At 53.7% G+C, this 16551-nt stretch overlaps 4 protein-coding genes across 5 annotated transcripts; 3 read left to right on the top strand and 1 right to left on the bottom strand.

Annotated features, from left to right (window-relative positions):
* Positions 1-578: 578 nt before the first annotated feature.
* Positions 579-3219, top strand: YAT1 (choline/carnitine O-acyltransferase; the record flags this gene model as incomplete). Its single annotated transcript, XM_046085532.1, has 4 exons — positions 579-942; positions 1008-1037; positions 1103-3034; positions 3092-3219. The coding sequence occupies 4 exons, from the start codon at positions 579-581 to the stop codon at positions 3217-3219; spliced, it is 2454 nt and encodes an 817-aa protein (XP_045941495.1).
* Positions 3220-6150: 2931 nt separating this feature from the next.
* Positions 6151-12893, top strand: LDX57_003877. Of its 2 annotated transcripts, XM_046085530.1 has the most exons (5): positions 6151-7199; positions 7270-7367; positions 7428-8347; positions 8418-9471; positions 9599-12893. In XM_046085530.1, exons 1-5 carry the CDS (start codon positions 6942-6944, stop codon positions 11559-11561), a joined length of 4293 nt encoding a protein of 1430 aa, XP_045941493.1. In that variant the 5' UTR covers positions 6151-6941; the 3' UTR covers positions 11562-12893. The 2 variants fall into 2 exon arrangements, with proteins under 2 accessions (XP_045941493.1, XP_045941494.1); XM_046085531.1 differs by having other exon boundaries at positions 6151-8347.
* A 467-nt stretch (positions 12894-13360) lies between these two features.
* LDX57_003876 (putative GABA permease) lies at positions 13361-15136 on the top strand (the record flags this gene model as incomplete). Its single annotated transcript, XM_046085529.1, has 3 exons — positions 13361-13464; positions 13591-14151; positions 14218-15136. 3 exons carry the CDS (start codon positions 13361-13363, stop codon positions 15134-15136), a joined length of 1584 nt encoding a protein of 527 aa, XP_045941492.1.
* Positions 15137-15502: 366 nt separating this feature from the next.
* LDX57_003875 (uncharacterized protein) lies at positions 15503-16129 on the bottom strand (the record flags this gene model as incomplete). Its single annotated transcript, XM_046085528.1, has 1 exon — positions 15503-16129. One exon carries the CDS (start codon positions 16127-16129, stop codon positions 15503-15505), a length of 627 nt encoding a protein of 208 aa, XP_045941491.1.
* Between the last annotated feature and the right edge of the window lie 422 nt (positions 16130-16551).

The following is a 16551-nucleotide window of genomic DNA, read 5'->3' as shown; positions in this document are numbered from 1 at the left end:
CCAGCAAACTTCATCCGTTCCCCCGATACTCCCTGCACACCCCCAGGCCCTCGGGCAATTTTCCCCGTCCAAGCGATCGACCGTGGTCCTAGGAGTTGCTGCAGACCTTCCCTCTATTCTACTGTTTCACTCCCTGTAAGCGTCCCCTTCCTCCGTTCTGCCAATGCTGTTCTTCCCTTCGTCCCGTGGCCTGCCTTCTACTTTCTACCACGATGCTCCACCCCGCGCTCTCCAAGTCGCTCCCCGGACAGTGGAGGGGTATCCTTATACATTCTCCCCGGTCTCTAAATAAATAACTCGTCTTCCTGTTTCTGGTTCTCTTCCTTTCATCTATACCCGCTCACCTTCTATTACTTTTTACCTTGCCCGCGTGGACTTTCTACTTGGTCACTGTCTCGTGATTTGGATTGGTCATGAGATAAAATCTCCATGCCCTCATACTGCCTACAAGATTGTCACTATTTCTACCGTAGCGCTCTACGCCTCCTCTCCATCCCCACCTTTCTCTCTTGTCGCTACGCCTAATTGACATCGACTTGGATCTCGGGAACCTCTTCACTAACATGTCTTACTCGACCATGGCAGTTCGCCACTTCACGGCTCCAAAGCCGTTGGGGAACGCTATGACTTCTCCACGATCTCAGCCGTCTCTCGAGCCTAAGATTAAGCCTACCTCGGTGGATGTTATGCCAAATGCCGACCTGCCCCCCAAGAAGCAGGGCCTGACGTTTGCTAATCAAGACTCGCTCCCCAAACTACCGGTCCCCGACCTTGAGAGCACCTGCAAGAAATATCTTGAGGCATTGTCCGCTTTGCAAACCCCAAGGGAACAGGAAGAGACGAGAGCAGCCGTGCAGGATTTCCTCAAGTCAGATGGCCCCGTTCTTCAAGAAAAGCTGAAGAATTATGCGTCATCCAAGACGAGTTATATCGAGCAGTTCTGTATGTTATTCGTTAGAAGAGATGTGGGGCCTTACCGGACGGTGGCTAATGACGTGTTCTTCTAGGGTACGACTCTTACCTCAACTACGATAGTCGTGAGTGCTTTCTTCCGCAGCGTCAAGTCCCCGGTCACACTTCATGTACTGATTCTCGACCGCAGCGGTGGTTCTGAACCTCAACCCCTTCTTCTTACTGGAAGATGATCCTACGCCCGCGCGGAATCACCAAGTCACCAGAGCGGCATCGTTGGTCGTTTCGGCGCTGTCTTTTGTCAGGGCCGTGAGACGGGAGGAACTACCGCCTGATACGGCTCGCGGCACACCACTGTGCATGTACCAGTACTCAAGACTGTTTGGAACGGCCCGTTTGCCTACGGACAATGGATGTGTTATCAGCCAAGACCCGAACGCGAAACACGTTGTCGTGCTGTGTCGGGGCCAATTCTATTGGTTCGATGTCCTCGACGACAACAACGATCTGATCATGAACGAGAAGGATATTGCGGTGAACCTACAAGTCATTATTGGGGATGCAGAGCAAACTCCTATTCAAGACGCCGCCAAGGGGGCCTTGGGTGTGCTCAGCACGGAGAACCGCAAGGTGTGGTCTGGATTGAGAGATATCATGACCAAGGATGAGGGTTCCAACAATGCGGAATGCTTGAACATTGTCGACACTGCTCTGTTCGTGCTTTGTCTAGATTACACCGAGCCTCACAGTACTTCTGAGCTGTGTGCCAACATGCTCTGCGGCACAAGCGAGGTCGTGAAGGGCGTGCAGGTTGGCACCTGTACCAACCGGTGGTACGATAAGCTTCAGATCATCGTGTGCCAGAACGGAAGTGCAGGTATCAACTTCGAGCACACCGGCGTGGATGGTCATACGGTGTTACGATTCGCCAGTGACGTTTACACGGATACGATACTCCGCTTTGCTAGAACCATCAACGGCCAGGCTCCGAGCCTATGGGCCACCACTAGCCCCGACCCGACCAAACGCGATCCCCGAAGCTTTGGCAATGTCAGTACCACTCCTCGGAAATTGGAGTGGGACATGGTCCCGGAGGTTAGCATTGCGCTGCGATTTGCCGAGTCCCATCTCTCCGATCTACTCCAGCAGCATGAGTTCCAAGTCCTAGACTTTGCCGGCTTCGGGAAGAACTTCATCACATCGGCAGGGTTCTCGCCCGACGCGTTTGTGCAGATGGCCTTCCAAGCCGCCTACTACGGGCTCTACGGTCGTATCGAGAACACTTATGAGCCAGCTATGACCAAGGTCTTTCTGCACGGCCGGACGGAGGCCGTTCGTACTGTTACGAACGAGTGCGTCGATTTCGTCAAGACATTCTGGGGCGACAATCCCCCAGAGCAGAAGGTGAACGCGCTCCGGAAAGCGACGGAGAAGCATACGGCGATTACCAAGGAGTGTTCCAAGGGTCAAGGCCAGGATCGCCATCTCTACGCTATGTATTGCCTCTGGCAACGGTCTTTCGACGAGGGTTCATCGGCGGGCAACAGCGTGGATGGTAGCTCCAACGGCTATTCTAGTCCCGTCGAAAACGGGTCCGCTATTGACTCTCCGAAACTATCTGCGTCGCTATCTGAAGATGGAATGTCCTCGGGCAGCTACGGACTGCGCGCGATCCGCCCGGCGCCCCCCACGCCGGCACTCTTCAGCGACCCGGGTTGGGACAAGATCAACAACACGATCCTATCGACTTCAAACTGCGGCAACCCCTGTCTGCGTCACTTTGGCTTCGGGCCGACGTCTGCCGACGGCTTCGGGATCGGATACATAATCAAGGACGACTCGATCTCGTTCTGCGCGTCGTCTAAACACCGACAGACGGCCCGCTTGATGCACACCCTGGAGACGTACCTGTTCGAAATCCGCAAGCTACTGCGGATGACCACCCACAAGACCATGAGCCCGCGCACGAGTCGGGCTCGAGAGATGGAGATGATCACCGAGCGATCGCCGGGCGAGCACCGCCGGGGACGGATTGTCCGGGGCGACCCGCTCCAGGCAACCCGGGGTACCGAGACGCCCACCACGGACAGCGGAGAACTGGAGGACGACGGCATGGGTGGATGTAAGTTTATTCCTTTATTTCGCTCCCTCCCCTGACAGCTACTGACGCACGAATCAGACGGATTCTTCGATGCAGGGATGCTGCTCCATGCACTGAAAGGGCTGAATGCAGACCGGGAGCGGATCGGGGATAAGCCTGAGAAACGTCGGTTCGTCGGAAAGAAACTCCGATTGAATGAATATTGAACTACGATGGATTGAGGTGAGAGAGATGGTGCGATATCAGTATATGTTTTGGAGCTTCGCCTTGTTTAGCAGTTGGCACGTATATCTATTTACCAGTGTATTCCATTCAGTAGAATCGATACCAATGACAACCGATTATTATGGCATGACAATTCAATAAGAGCTACTCTGTAGGACGCAAAATCTGCACTCTGCAGGAAGGATGACTTACTTCCGAGACACTAGGTATTCCGTACGTGAGTTGTGAAACCACTTGGCCGTCGATTTAGCGGCCGCACGATCACACCATGCCCAAGCTCGAATCGAGTCGAGTCCAGTCCAAAAAGCCCTTGAGTCATCCGCCGATTAAAGGATGATTATTAACTCTGTTTGCATGCACGGGCGGTAAGACTGGGACTGGGTGTCTGGGACCGTTCTCCGTAGGATTGGAGGACGGTCGAGGGATCCGAGGTGGCTGGCAACACAGAGCAACGCCTATCGAATAATCATGCAATGCATTGCATTGCATTTTCCGCCCTAGTCTGAGGGTTTTTTTATTTCTGACTTAACGTTCACGCCACTGGGATGGATGCCCAACCGATCATCTGGATGGGTTTATTGATGAACTACTCCGTTTTTATCGGGTTTCTTGTTATATTTATTTTTTCTATTGATTATTGTGGTCCACTTTCTTTGACTAGCCACGGAGTACAACAGTACTGTAGATATTTACGCAGTAGCCCTCAGCAATTAAACCAGAAACAGTTGACATTCAAGCATGGAGTCCATCCTGCAGCCCCGAATCTGACACGTCCCAGGCACATACTGTAACTGTACATACATGCAGAGAGTCACAAACATAGTCCATCCAGACCCGACCGAGATAAGTAATCCACATCAGACACAGAGGGGGAGAGAGAGGTGCAGGGACCATGGCCCATCCATGCAGGCTGCTCGATCCGGGCAATCATCGACATGGATTTGGCGCATGTACCGCAGAATCGCGCCAATGGGGTTTGGGTAAGATATGCAGTGGCATGGTGAGGTCGTACTGCGCACTGTGTACCTAGACATGAAGGGCTTCTAGGTGGTCTTCCACGGTCGGGGCCGGGGTTGGTGGTACTGCTACCTACCTGGTAACACTAACCTGGTACATCCCTAAGACTAGTGCTGGTGCTGGTGATGGTGATGGTTACCCCGTGCACGACATTGCTCGCGTGCGCTAGACAGGGCGAGGGAGGTTCTTTTCTTCTTTTTTAGGGTGGTTTACTTATATCGGATATGGGCCTGCGTGCTTGTCTGTTTGTGATACATTGGGATGTATGTTGTTTGTTGCAGGGATGTGCTTGGCTTGCACTGATATCACTGATTTAGGTGTATCTATTGGAGAGTTGATGCTATCGATTTTATAGTCGCCTATATCTATAGTAGACACCTACTTCGTACAATGTAAGTGACAGGAATGTTGAGAAAGATATTATTCCATCCGATGGATAATGGTTGGAAATAATTTCCTGCGATCTGCAAATTTAATAAACAACTACAAACCTGGAATCCTTTTGGCCCTACGACTGAGTCACTGACAGAGTAATAGTTAATCTGCTAGGCTGATACAGAGATGCTGACTTGCCGAGATAAAACCTACTCCGTACACTGTGTAGTGTGTACACTGTGTACGAGTACAAAAGAAACAACCGACAGCAAATAAGAATCCAACCTGGTCGTCGACACTAATGTCAGACTACTCTAGACTAGGTAGGTCATATGTTGGCGGAATATGCAAGTCAAGCTGCGGCACATATGTATGGAGTGCACATACGGAGTACAGCGGGCGTGGTCGGTAGGGGATGGATGTGCTCCGTTGGATTTCTGCCTTTTGGTGGTCGGTTGGCATTGACGTATCTGATTGTAGATCTTGCGGCCTCAGGCTGTCTCGCAGTCTCGCATTTAGCCGGTTTACCACGAAGTTATTCACCGGTGCAGTATCATTGGAGCTGAAATGTCAGATTCGAATCATAACTTTGTTTCGAACCACTACTCTGTACAGTACTCCGTCCATAGAGCAGGCCTAGGACCACAATAACGGTTATCATTAACAAAACAGTCTCCTCTACTGTGATGTTCACCGAGTATGGCAAGATAAAAAGCGCTTGCCGCTATTATCGCCAATCACGTCATCTGGTAGTTGCTGGTCCGCCGGTATCCGAGCCTCCCCTGATAAGGCCTAGCTGTATTGGCCTTACCAGGACGGTATCAATCCGGCACCGCCTGATGCCCGTGCTGGCAACTACAGTCGCGGCAGTATTCCCAGTCCTTCTGTATCTTACCGCCGCTGTACCACGGGAAGATACCCGGTTTCAGGAGTCATGTGCATCACGTGACCAACCGGGCAACGAGCAACGAGCAGATACTCGAGGTACAGTACATCATTGTTTTTGTCCACCTTCACTCTCTGGCTGAACCATTGCATGCCATTTGAATTTCTCAGAAATATCATTGTTTCACTGGATTGACTTGCAACGGTCAAACTCCAAGTGATATCTCTTCGGTAAGTTGACATGCTCTGAGTACACGGTGGTACTCTACTCCATACTTTCCTTCATTCCCAGCTTGTTGTTATTCCCGAGACCGGACCGGAGGCGTGCTGTGATCTGCTCGCGGCTGGAGCAGGCCAAAAAAGGAAAAAGAAAATTGAATTTTTCTTGGCTGCTACACCGGCGTCCTGTCTGTACATCATTACCTCAGGCCACCTTAGCTTGGTGCCTTAAGGCACTTTTCAGGCGCTCAGGCTGCTCACCCATCCGGTCATCCTCCAATCACTCTTCCCTCTTCACTTCTCGCTCTCTCGGTCGCTGCATTCCCCTACATGACCCTCTCTTGTCATCAATTCCCTTTTTTCCAGTCACCGAAATACCCTCTCCGGTGTTCCTTTTTCCCGTCCTTCTCCCCAATCTCCAATCCGCAACTGTAACACGCAGTCAGGCCATCGTGCTCTGGTCGGATCCACCTTGGATCTTCCGTGTCGCTAGGATTGGTTCTGCCGCCCCTACCTTTCTGCTTCCTCCTGCCTCTAGCGTCCCATCGTTTTTTCTGCCTCTGCACCCGCTGGCGAACTAGCGCCCTCGTTGCTGAGCATCTGCTGCTGCTTGGTCCTGCAATACGGCAAATCCTTTGCTTTCCGATCGCTCAAACTGGAGGAGGGGGCCCTTGGTCGTCTATTGATTGACGCCGACCGCAAAGACTAGTGATATCGATTGCCTTGTCTATCTATCTGCTTGCGCTCGATCCTCCATTGACCCTATCTCTTCTATCTCGTGCTTTGTGACGCTGTTGATGCTTTCGCAACCGTCGATTGTCTTTCCCCTTTGCAATTCGTCCCGAGCAAAAGCTTAGATCATCCAACTTCTTACGCACGCCTTCACAACTTGCTTTGCGTTCCATCTACTTGGAGACTTCACTTGCCTCCCCCCTTTCTTGAATTCCTTGACGCTTGCCTTCGGCGTTTCATTCTCTACAGTCACTCCGGAAAAAAACTGAACCGAAAGGAAACAACGAAAGAATCGAAAAAGCTCACGTCACCTTTGCCGCTGTACAGGACATATCGCGCTTTTGCCTCTTAACGCTCTCTCCCCCGACCGCTGGGAAAACCTGTCTCGCCGTCGATCAGCGGTCGCATTTTCCGACGACGGCACCCTTGTCGATATCCGAAAAGTCTTCTTTTCATCCCTCCCATCTTACTTGAGATGATGGCGGCAGCGCTTGATCAACCCCTGTTCGAATCAATTGCGGGCCCTCCGGCCACCGACGCGGCTTCGATCACTCCTCCCCATAGCGCCAACGGCAAGAAGGAGGTCCCCGATGGCGTCCCATCGGAGCTGTCGGATCTTGAGCTGGACCCGAATGCCGCCGGAGTGCCGGATATGCCGTCGGTAGAGGAAGAGGAGGAGGAGATTGAACCGGACCATTATTATGGCGGCGGCAAAATCCCCGTGTTCAAGCCAGTAAGTGACCTGGTCCGGTCAGAGTCTCGAAATGTCTTCGGACAACATCCGCTGACTTGCGATGTCAAAGACAATGGATCAGTTCCGCGACTTCCAGCATTTTATCAACAAGGTGGAAAGCTACGGTATGCGGTCAGGCATCATCAAGGTCATACCTCCGAAGGAGTGGTAAGTCTGATCTGGCGTCATGGAATCCGAAGATAGCCGCTGATTGTCGCTTTCTTTCAGGACCGACTCCCTTCCTCCCCTCGATGAAGCTGTCAAGAAGATTCGCGTGAAGAATCCGATCATGCAGGAATTCCACGGCTCGCACGGAACCTACACCCAGGCCAATATCGAGCGACAAAGGTCTTACAATCTGCCTCAGTGGAAGGGGCTGTGCGAGGAAAGCAGTCACCAGCCGCCTGCCCGCAGAGGCGAGAGGCGCCGCAACCAGGAGCGAGTCAACCGTGCTCCGCCGGCTCCCAAGTCACAGACCGCGCGGTCCGATTCTCAGAAACGTCGCCCAGGCCCCGGACGCCCCCCAAAACGATCGAACCAGGTCAAGGTGAAAGAAGAACCGATTGAGGAAGGACTTGAAAAGATCAAACCCGAAGGCCCGCCGACTCCGGTGTCCCCGGAATCGAATCCGGTCGAAGCGAAGACGGAGGAATTGAGTGACGGAGAGTCTCTGCCCGCGCCCAAGCCTAAGGGACGACAGCCCAAGTCCGTGACCTCGCGGAGGAAACACAACAAGGGTGATGCGATCGACCACGTCGACGAGGAAACCTTCCGAAATTTCGACTACCGCATCCATGACCATGAAGACTACACGCAGGAACGATGCGAGGAGCTCGAAACCGCCTACTGGAAGTCCCTGATGTTCAACAACCCCATGTACGGTGCGGATATGCCCGGATCGCTCTTCGACGAGAATATCACGACGTCGTGGAACGTGGCCAAGCTGCCCAATCTCCTGGATGTTCTGGGACAGAAAGTACCTGGTGTCAACACCGCATACCTCTACCTGGGGATGTGGAAGGCCACCTTTGCCTGGCATTTGGAAGATGTGGATCTCTACAGTATCAACTACATCCACTTCGGTGCCCCGAAACAGTGGTACAGCATCTCGCAGGAGGATGCCCCTCGCTTTGAACAGGCCATGAAGAGTAAGTTCATTACCAGACTAGCCCATTTCCGAATATTTAGCGACTCGATACTGATTCTTTCTTACCCTAGGTATTTGGACCAGCGATGCAAAGAACTGCGACCAGTTCCTTCGACACAAGACCTACCTTGTTTCTCCTAGTCTCCTCAAGTCCCAGTACGGCATCACCGTGAACCGGCTGGTCCATTACGAGGGCGAGTTCGTCATTACCTACCCATATGGATATCACTCCGGATACAATGTGGGATACAACTGTGCCGAATCCGTCAACTTCGCTACGGAGAAGTGGCTGGACTACGGTCGCGTCGCTAAGAAATGCCACTGTGAAGCCGACAGCGTCTGGATCGACGTCGACGAGATCGAACGCAAACTGCGAGGCGAAGCAACCCCAGACTACTACTATGGCGATTTCGAAAGTGACCTGGACGGAATGGAGGGAGCTTCGGATCTCTTGACTCCACCACGCAGTGTCCCGGAGAAAACCCGTGGTCGGAAGCGAAAGCACGACGGTGAAACCACCAAGGCCAAGCGCATGCGGGTCAATGTGGAGCTCCCGAGAAAGACCCCCTGCGTCTTGTGCCCCAACAATCTCGATTACGAGGATCTTCTGCCGACCGAGAATGGAGAGTCCCACGCTCACCGGCGCTGTGCGTTGTACATCGAGGAGACCAGTATTCTCCGCGATGAGTCCGGTAAGGAGGTGGTGTGCGACATTGACAAGATCCCCAAGGCGCGGATGGGCCTCAAGTGCCTGTTCTGTCGCGAAGTTCGCGGGGCTTGCTTCCAGTGCAACTTTGGTAAATGCACGCGGTCCTACCACCCCACCTGCGCTCTCCTTGCCGGCGTCCAAGTGGAACAGGGTCTGGTCGGCGTGATCGCAGATGACGGCAATCAGTACTCTATCCCTAGCGTCGATCTTAAGTGCAAGTATCATCGGCAGAAGAAACCCACGTGGATGACCGGCTGCGAAACGCCCGATCAGGACCGTAAGCTGATCGAATCGGCGCAACGGCTGGTGGCCGGCGAGCTGGTGCAATTCCAAGCCGACAAGGAAATCAACGGGGCGGTGGTCCTGGAGAACCGACCGAGTGAGCGGACATTGATGGTTAAAGTGCTGCCACGAGGGTGAGTCTTTTATCCTTTTTTCTTTTTCCGCCCTTCTTGATGCTTCCACCGTCCCAGTGTGGGAATTTGTTTGGGGATTGCCTAATCGGGAATCACGATGCTGACGCTTATTTTTTCTCTTCTGCAGGGATGTAATCGAGTTACCGTACCGGTGGATGCTTGTCGTCCGACGGAGCAATTTTGCAGTGCTAGTACCAGGTACCCAGCCGCTGCCTGCCCACCTGGCTCGGAAGCCCGAAGGCCGGAAGGAGTTGGAATCGGCGGTGCCGGTGGCAGGCAATCCATTTGGCGATGAGCGATCTCCGTATCAGTGGGCCGAGTTCGAGACGGTCGACAACGCTAATCCACGAGCCCCACCATCGGGCAAGGTTGATTTGGACAAGAACGAACAGATCTGGTATTATCTGGGTCCCTCGTCCACCGAATGTAGGGCTCAGTATACGCACAACCCTAGCGTGTCCGTCCACAACCCGCGGTCGAATTTCCTGGACAGCGTTAAGTCCCTTGGCGCCGTGATGGCCCGACTCCCCTCCTCTGCCTACCCCCACCATCTGCCGGTGGTGCCTCCTTATGCAGTGGCTTCTGCTGCTGCTGCTGCTGCTAAGGCTGCCCCTCCTTCTCACCAATACCACCGCAATAACCACCTCTCACCTGCCACCGCCACGTCCACCACTACCGTCTCCGCCGCCGCCGCTGCTGCTGCTGCTGCTGCCACTTCTTCCCGCCCTTCCCTGTTGCAGCGCTCTCTTGCCCCTCCTCCTCCTCGTGCTCCCGCTACCTCTGCTGCTGCTTCTCTTACTGCGATGCCGTCGGCCTATCGATCCCTGCCAACTAAAACTGCCCGCCATGCACCGTATCCTCAATTTGCCAAGTCTCATCAGTCCTCCCCCCACCTTTCTCAGCAGCAAACTAACGGCCATCACCCTCATCATCCGCCACCTCAGCAGCAGCAGCAGCAGAAACCTCAACACCTCCCCGCCAATACCTTCGCCAACGTTCGTGAACTCGTGGCTCGCCGCCGGCTGACCCAGATTACCGACCATGCCAATATCTTCGCCGGGTATACCATCGTCAGCCCCGAGGTGGTCGTTGAGTCATTGATGGGACCCATGGGCTCCGTGCCGCCGCCCAATGGTCTGGAAAAGTTGGAGCTCGCCATGGCCCAACAGCGGGTGCAGTCTCGAGCCTCGGACGGGACATTACAACCGGTACAGCCGTTGAACATGCGTTCGGAGGAGGTGAACCGGTTGTTGCAAATGCTCCGGTTCTCGCTCGTCAGCTATCTGGAACGTCTGGACGTGCTGCAGAAAAAGGAGTCGGAAAATAGCAAACTCCCGGCGGTCAACGGGAACGGTGCTGCCAAGTTGCCCCGCAAATATGCATACCTCGAGCAACAACAGGAGCAGGTTCCGGCGGTGTACCTGTCGCCGTACGACATGCCGTCCGGGTTCACCGAGCATGCCCAAAAGACGTTCGGACTGACTCCCTGCCAGCCCGAGCTGCCGAAACCGTCGCTCGCCAACGACTATTTCGCCGGTCTGTCGCCCGAGGACCAAGAGAAAATCCTGAAGACATGTGGCAGTTTCGTGCAACGGGCCATCGAGCGGTCCACCAGTCATAGCCGGCAAAGCTCCGCCTCCAATTTCCGATTGGCATCGGCACTGGCCCAGCAGACCGAGAATCCGACCATCGACATCACGACGGTTGAGGACATGCCCCTGTCGGGCTTGGACTTCCCCTTGCATGCGGACTCGCCCTGTTCAAGTTTCAGTCGGTCGCATCTGCGGTTCCAGTCTCCCAACGACTTCACCAACCACGGGACCGAAGTGCATCACGATCACCACGACCTGTTTGGCGACCAACAAGCGAACACACGGTTTTGGCAACATGGGCCATGGGCGGCCGGCGACGGGAACACTCCCAACGAAGAGACCCGACCGTTCTTCGGTCCTCACGAACGCCTGAAGCATGACTATGCCTCGTCAGATATCTCACTGGGGCGTGGCGGCCCGGGTTCTCTGCATTCCGTCGACATGGCCGGGTTCGGACTGGACGGTACGGACGACCTCTGTAACGTTCTCAGCCCTTGACACCTCTGGTCACTGTTTCAAAAAGAAAATAACGAAACTTGCTTCTGTATTTGCATGCCGGCGACCGAAAAAAGCTGCTTCATCTTTTCTTACCCATGTAACGATTTAACTGGATTGACGACTGCATGACTGGGCGTTTTCTGTTCTTCTTGTGCCTTTTTGCTTGATGGTGATCACCGATCACTGTTCTCTCATCATTCTCTTTCTTCCCGCCGGTGTTTTTTCCCTTATTCCACGACGGAGTTGATGCTAGCTGGCTGGTTACGACTCGGACCGAGACTTGGTGTGTTGCAATCTGCTCTCGGCCTTGTTCTCTCGTTGATACAATTATTGTCTTCCCCCATTCCCTCTCCTATTGGCGAGGAGGTCTCAAAGATATGGAAAAGACCACGGCCTGACTCTGGGGCATTGGGGGGAGAATAGCCCGCAAATGGCGGTGGGAAAGGACCAGGTGGCAGCCATGGTTGATGCCCGGGACTGGCCCACTGTGACCCAACGTCTCCTCCCTTGTGCCGTCTTGTTGTCTTGGGTCCCGCCGTCCTTCGAGATCCTATCTTGGATTTCCTTGTTTCCTGTTACTCCCTTTCTCTTCCCCGTCCCCTTCCTCAGCTTCCTCCCCCACTTCCCTTGCACCTTGTTTCTATCCTCGACACCAAACCACCATTAGGGCCTACTTCCGCCCTCGCCCGTACATTAGAGATGTTCCCATCATCCAGCACAGCCAGCAAGAAAAAGAAAAAAATCCCGAAAGACAAAAGAGAAAAAACATTATACCGAATGAAATTCACTTTCCTCCATCGAATCAATCTGCGGCTTGTCCTGGCTCTCTATGTGCATATGTACCCTTCCCGATTTGACGTTTGATACCCCCCTGTTCCCTGTGCCAACACCCACCTTCCTCTGACCGGGCATACTTTCTTTTGAACATGAACCTGACGTTGATCTTGGCGCTCATCGAGGTCCATCTACGCGACCGAGCATCGATGTGGCAGCCGTCACTCGCCGAGTGACCTGCGATGTATGTTGGCGAATCCATAGTCGCATCATTAGTTGTGAATGCAAGAATTGAACTGCACTTTGGGGCTTTGACTGTAGAAGCTGTAGATTAACTAGTTATTGTTCTTCCGTAGGTTCCTTCGCCAGACTAATAAGTCGGAAGAGGTCAATCAAGTGGCATCGGAAGAATATCGGTTAAGTAAGAGAAATGAAAGAACTGGGGCGCCGAGTGGTGCCTTTGCCTATTCTTATTTCCCCGCAAGACACGGGTCGGGGCGCCTCCATGGGGAATCTCCGACTGCAGACTCAGAAGACGAAGTGAAGAGTCAAGGTGACCTTGTCATGATGACTCGGACGACGAGGGATCTACCATCTACAGAGCAGCCTGGTCCTACCTGTGTCACCAACAGTCCACAGGCTGTCCGACAGTGGACCAGCCCAGGATGGACTATCAACGCCCGATGACTTCATCGCCCAGATGGAATTAGTCACTGCACCTTATCATAAAGGGTATGTTATCATATCAGATCGACCAGCGCGGTCTCGGTCCGCGGGCTGGTTGCATCTTTGGCTGGGGCTTATCACTTGACCAGGAATTATTGCGGGGAGATTAAGGTTTCGTATCCTTTCCTTTCTACTCTCTCTTCTTGATCGTCCTCCCTCTCCATCCCATCCTTTTCCTCTCTTCTCTTTCTCTTCTTCCTCCTGTCGACTGCGACATGTCTCGCGACACTTCTTCTCCTCTCATTGCTTCCCATCGTTGCTCTCCCTATCCATTTGATCGCTTCTTTTGATCGCCCACCATGCGGCAATCCTCCGTCGATGCCAACGCCAACGAGGCGTTGGCGAGAATGGGTTACAAGAGTGAACTGCCTCGAAATCTGAGCATGTTGAGTGTCCTCGGACTGTATGCATCCCATCCCATTTGCCTTTGGCCTCTTCCAGTATCTCCCATGTCTCCCCTGACCCGCCTTCGCCCTCTCTCCCATTGGACACCCGCTAATTTCTTATCTCTCTGCTCCACCCGATACAGTTCTTTCGCAATCATGGCCGCCCCGTATGGTCTAAGCACCACGCTGTACATTACCCTCACCGACGGCCAGTCCGTCAGCGTTATCTGGGGCTGGGTGCTGGTCACTCTGATCTCCCTCGCGATCGCCGCCTCTCTGGCTGAGATCTGCGCCGTGTATCCGACGGCCGGCGGCGTTTACTACTGGAGCGCCATGCTCTCGTCCAAGGAATGGGCGCCCATGATGTCCTTTATCGATGGCTGGTTGACGCTCGTTGGTAATTGGACCGTCACGCTGAGTATCACGTTTGGCGGCGCCCAACTGATCCTCAGCGCCATCTCCCTGTGGGACGAGACGTTTGTGGCCAATGCTTGGCAGACCGTGTTGATGTTCTGGGCGGTGATTCTCTTCTGCGCGCTGGTCAATATCTTCTTTTCCAAGTGGCTGGATTTGATCAATAAGGTTTGTATTTTCTGGACGGCGGCTAGCGTCATCATCATTCTGGTGACGCTGCTGGTCATGGCCGGCGATCGCCGAGACGCCGCGTTCGTGTTTGGTCATTACGATGCTTCGGCCAGTGGGTGGTACGTTGATTTTCACATCTTCGGGATTCGTGAGGAGCTGGATGCTGACTGACTGGCGTCTCTTAGGCCGTCCGGATGGGCCTTCTTCGTCGGCTTGTTACAGGCTGCCTATACTCTGACCGGGTACGGTATGGTGGCGGCCATGTGCGAGGAGGTGCAGAATCCCCATCGCGAGGTCCCTAAAGCCATTGTGCTGTCCGTGTTTGCCGCCGGCGTTACCGGTGTCATCTACTTGATTCCCATCCTGTTTGTCCTGCCCGATGTCAAGATGCTCCTCAATGTCGCTAGCGGCCAGCCGGTCGGAATGATATTCAAGATAGCGACGGGGTCCACCGGCGGAGGCTTCGGTCTGCTGTTTCTCGTTCTGGGAATTATGATATTTGCCGGCATCGGCGCCTTGACAGCCGCCAGCCGGTGCACCTACGCCTTTGCTCGCGATGGGGCCATTCCCGGATTCCGCCTCTGGCGAAGGGTGAACAAGCGTCTGGACGTACCGATTTGGGCCATCATTCTCTCGGCGGCGGTCGACTGCCTGCTCGGATTGATCTACTTTGGTTCAACCGCCGCCTTCAACTCGTTCACGGGCGTAGCGACCATCTGTCTGTCGACCTCGTACGGCCTGCCCATCTTCATCTCGGTGCTTCGCGGGCGCGAGGCCATCAAGGAATCGACCTTCTCACTAGGCCGGTTCGGGTACGCCATCAACATCCTGACGATCTGCTGGATCCTGCTGGCCGTGGTCCTCTTCTGCATGCCGGTCTCGCTGCCGGTGGACGCCGAGTCGATGAACTACGCCAGCGTGGTGTTCGCGGGGTTCGCGGCCATCAGCATTGGCTGGTACGTGGTGTATGCGCGGAAGCACTTCACGGGGCCGCCAGTCAGCGGCGAGCAGATGGCGGAGCTGTCACAGGTGATGAGCGGGAAGGTGGTGGTGGACGTAGAGAATGGTGATGAAAACGAGATGGAAATGAAGATGAAGAAGTGACATAGAGTATGTTATTGCACTTGACGTGTCGCATTTGACTGAGGTCTTCAAAGTACATAAATAGCGGATATCTGATATCAGAATATACTTTTCTCTCCGTAAGTTAAGTTACGAATTCACGGGCTATTTATTTAGTTGGCAGGTATGGATCTTCGTTCTACATAAACCCCTATGCAACTTGTGCCTGAACCGCAGGGCCGCGCCATCCCATGGCCAATTATCGGCTGTCATGCGCATGAATGTCGCGATGATCGCCATCGATAGGTATACAGCTTGAGCTTAAAGAAAAAAAGAGAAGAACAAGAAAACGTCAACCCTCGAAAAATCATTCCAATCATCATTCCATCTCCCCACCATAAATCTCAATCAACCTTCTCCATCCCCATCAACACCTCTCTTGACAATAGACCCATTCCCAGACCCAGATGCATCACCAGATCCCATCGGCCTCATCCCCGACTCCTCCCCTCTCGTCCTCCCCTTCCGCTTCCCCTGTGTCTTCCCACTCAAACTCAAGCTCTCCCTCCGCTGCGTCCTCAATTCCCGCTCCGTCTCCATCAAAAGCCGCTGCACCGATCGCCGTCCCCGCTCATCTGCCTTCACGGATCCGTCGTTTAGCAGCTCCGTGAGCGCTCCTTTCACTTTATGGTCGCAGGTCAGGTCGTCGTGTTTTTCCTTCTGGTGGCCTGTTGCTGTGCTCCCAGTGCCGGTGATGCTGCTGCTGCTGCTACTGCTGCTACCTGCCGGGGCAGGGGTGGCGGCGGTGGCGATGGCAGATGAAGAGGGGACAGGGGTACCAGGGTGTGTATCAGTTGGCGTAGCGGTGTATGAAATTGAGCGTTTTGGGGAGTCCGAAGGTTGGTGGAGGAGGGTTGAGGGTGGGTGGCGGTGCGGATGGGGGTGCGTGTGGTTGGAGTTGAGGGTCGGGATTTGTGTGGAGGAGAGGGGGGAGCGGATGGAGTTGATGCGAGGGGGTGGTTGGATTGTTGACATTTTTGTTTTCGTTATATCGTGACGTTGGGAGTGGGAGGTGGAGGTGAACTTGAAGATGTCAAAGGAGATGGTTAGTATAGTATAGTATAGATGAAGATATAGATTGTAGATAGCGGGAGATAAGACATACTTTCGGAAACCTCGAAAACCTAATTGCGGATCCTCACGGTAGATAAAATCACAAAGTCATAAACTCATAAATCATAAAATTCACGAGATCATAAAGAGAAGACAGAATCAATTGACCGCACTCCACTGTAGTTACGCAGTTATATATATACCTCCCTACCGAATGATCTTCTGGAAATCTCCGCCTTTGTTCTCTGCCCGGTTGGATTTACGTCATTCACACCGCATGGCTTCACCCCGTCAGTTTGCGCCGGTTGATTGGCGGCAACCGATTCCAGTCCTTCAGGGACACG

The sequence above is a fragment of the Aspergillus melleus genome (assembly GCF_016097325.1).
Source record: "Aspergillus melleus strain CBS 546.65 chromosome Unknown contig2, whole genome shotgun sequence".
Classification (NCBI taxonomy): domain Eukaryota; kingdom Fungi; phylum Ascomycota; class Eurotiomycetes; order Eurotiales; family Aspergillaceae; genus Aspergillus; species Aspergillus melleus.
The sequence above is the reverse complement of the archived record's forward strand: the minus strand, read 5'-3'. Positions and strand labels throughout refer to the sequence as shown.

What these genes read in the sequence shown, in the direction of transcription:
- LDX57_003877 (XM_046085530.1), top strand. Translation starts at nt 6,942, where the DNA reads ATGATGGCGGCAGCGCTTGATCAACCCCTGTTCGAATCAATTGCGGGC. An exon ending in CTTTGAACAGGCCATGAAGA is followed by an intron (nt 8,348 to 8,417) that starts GTAAGTTCATTA and finishes TTCTTACCCTAG; the next exon opens with GTATTTGGACCAGCGATGCA. An exon ending in GTTAAAGTGCTGCCACGAGG is followed by an intron (nt 9,472 to 9,598) that starts GTGAGTCTTTTA and finishes TCTCTTCTGCAG; the next exon opens with GGATGTAATCGAGTTACCGT.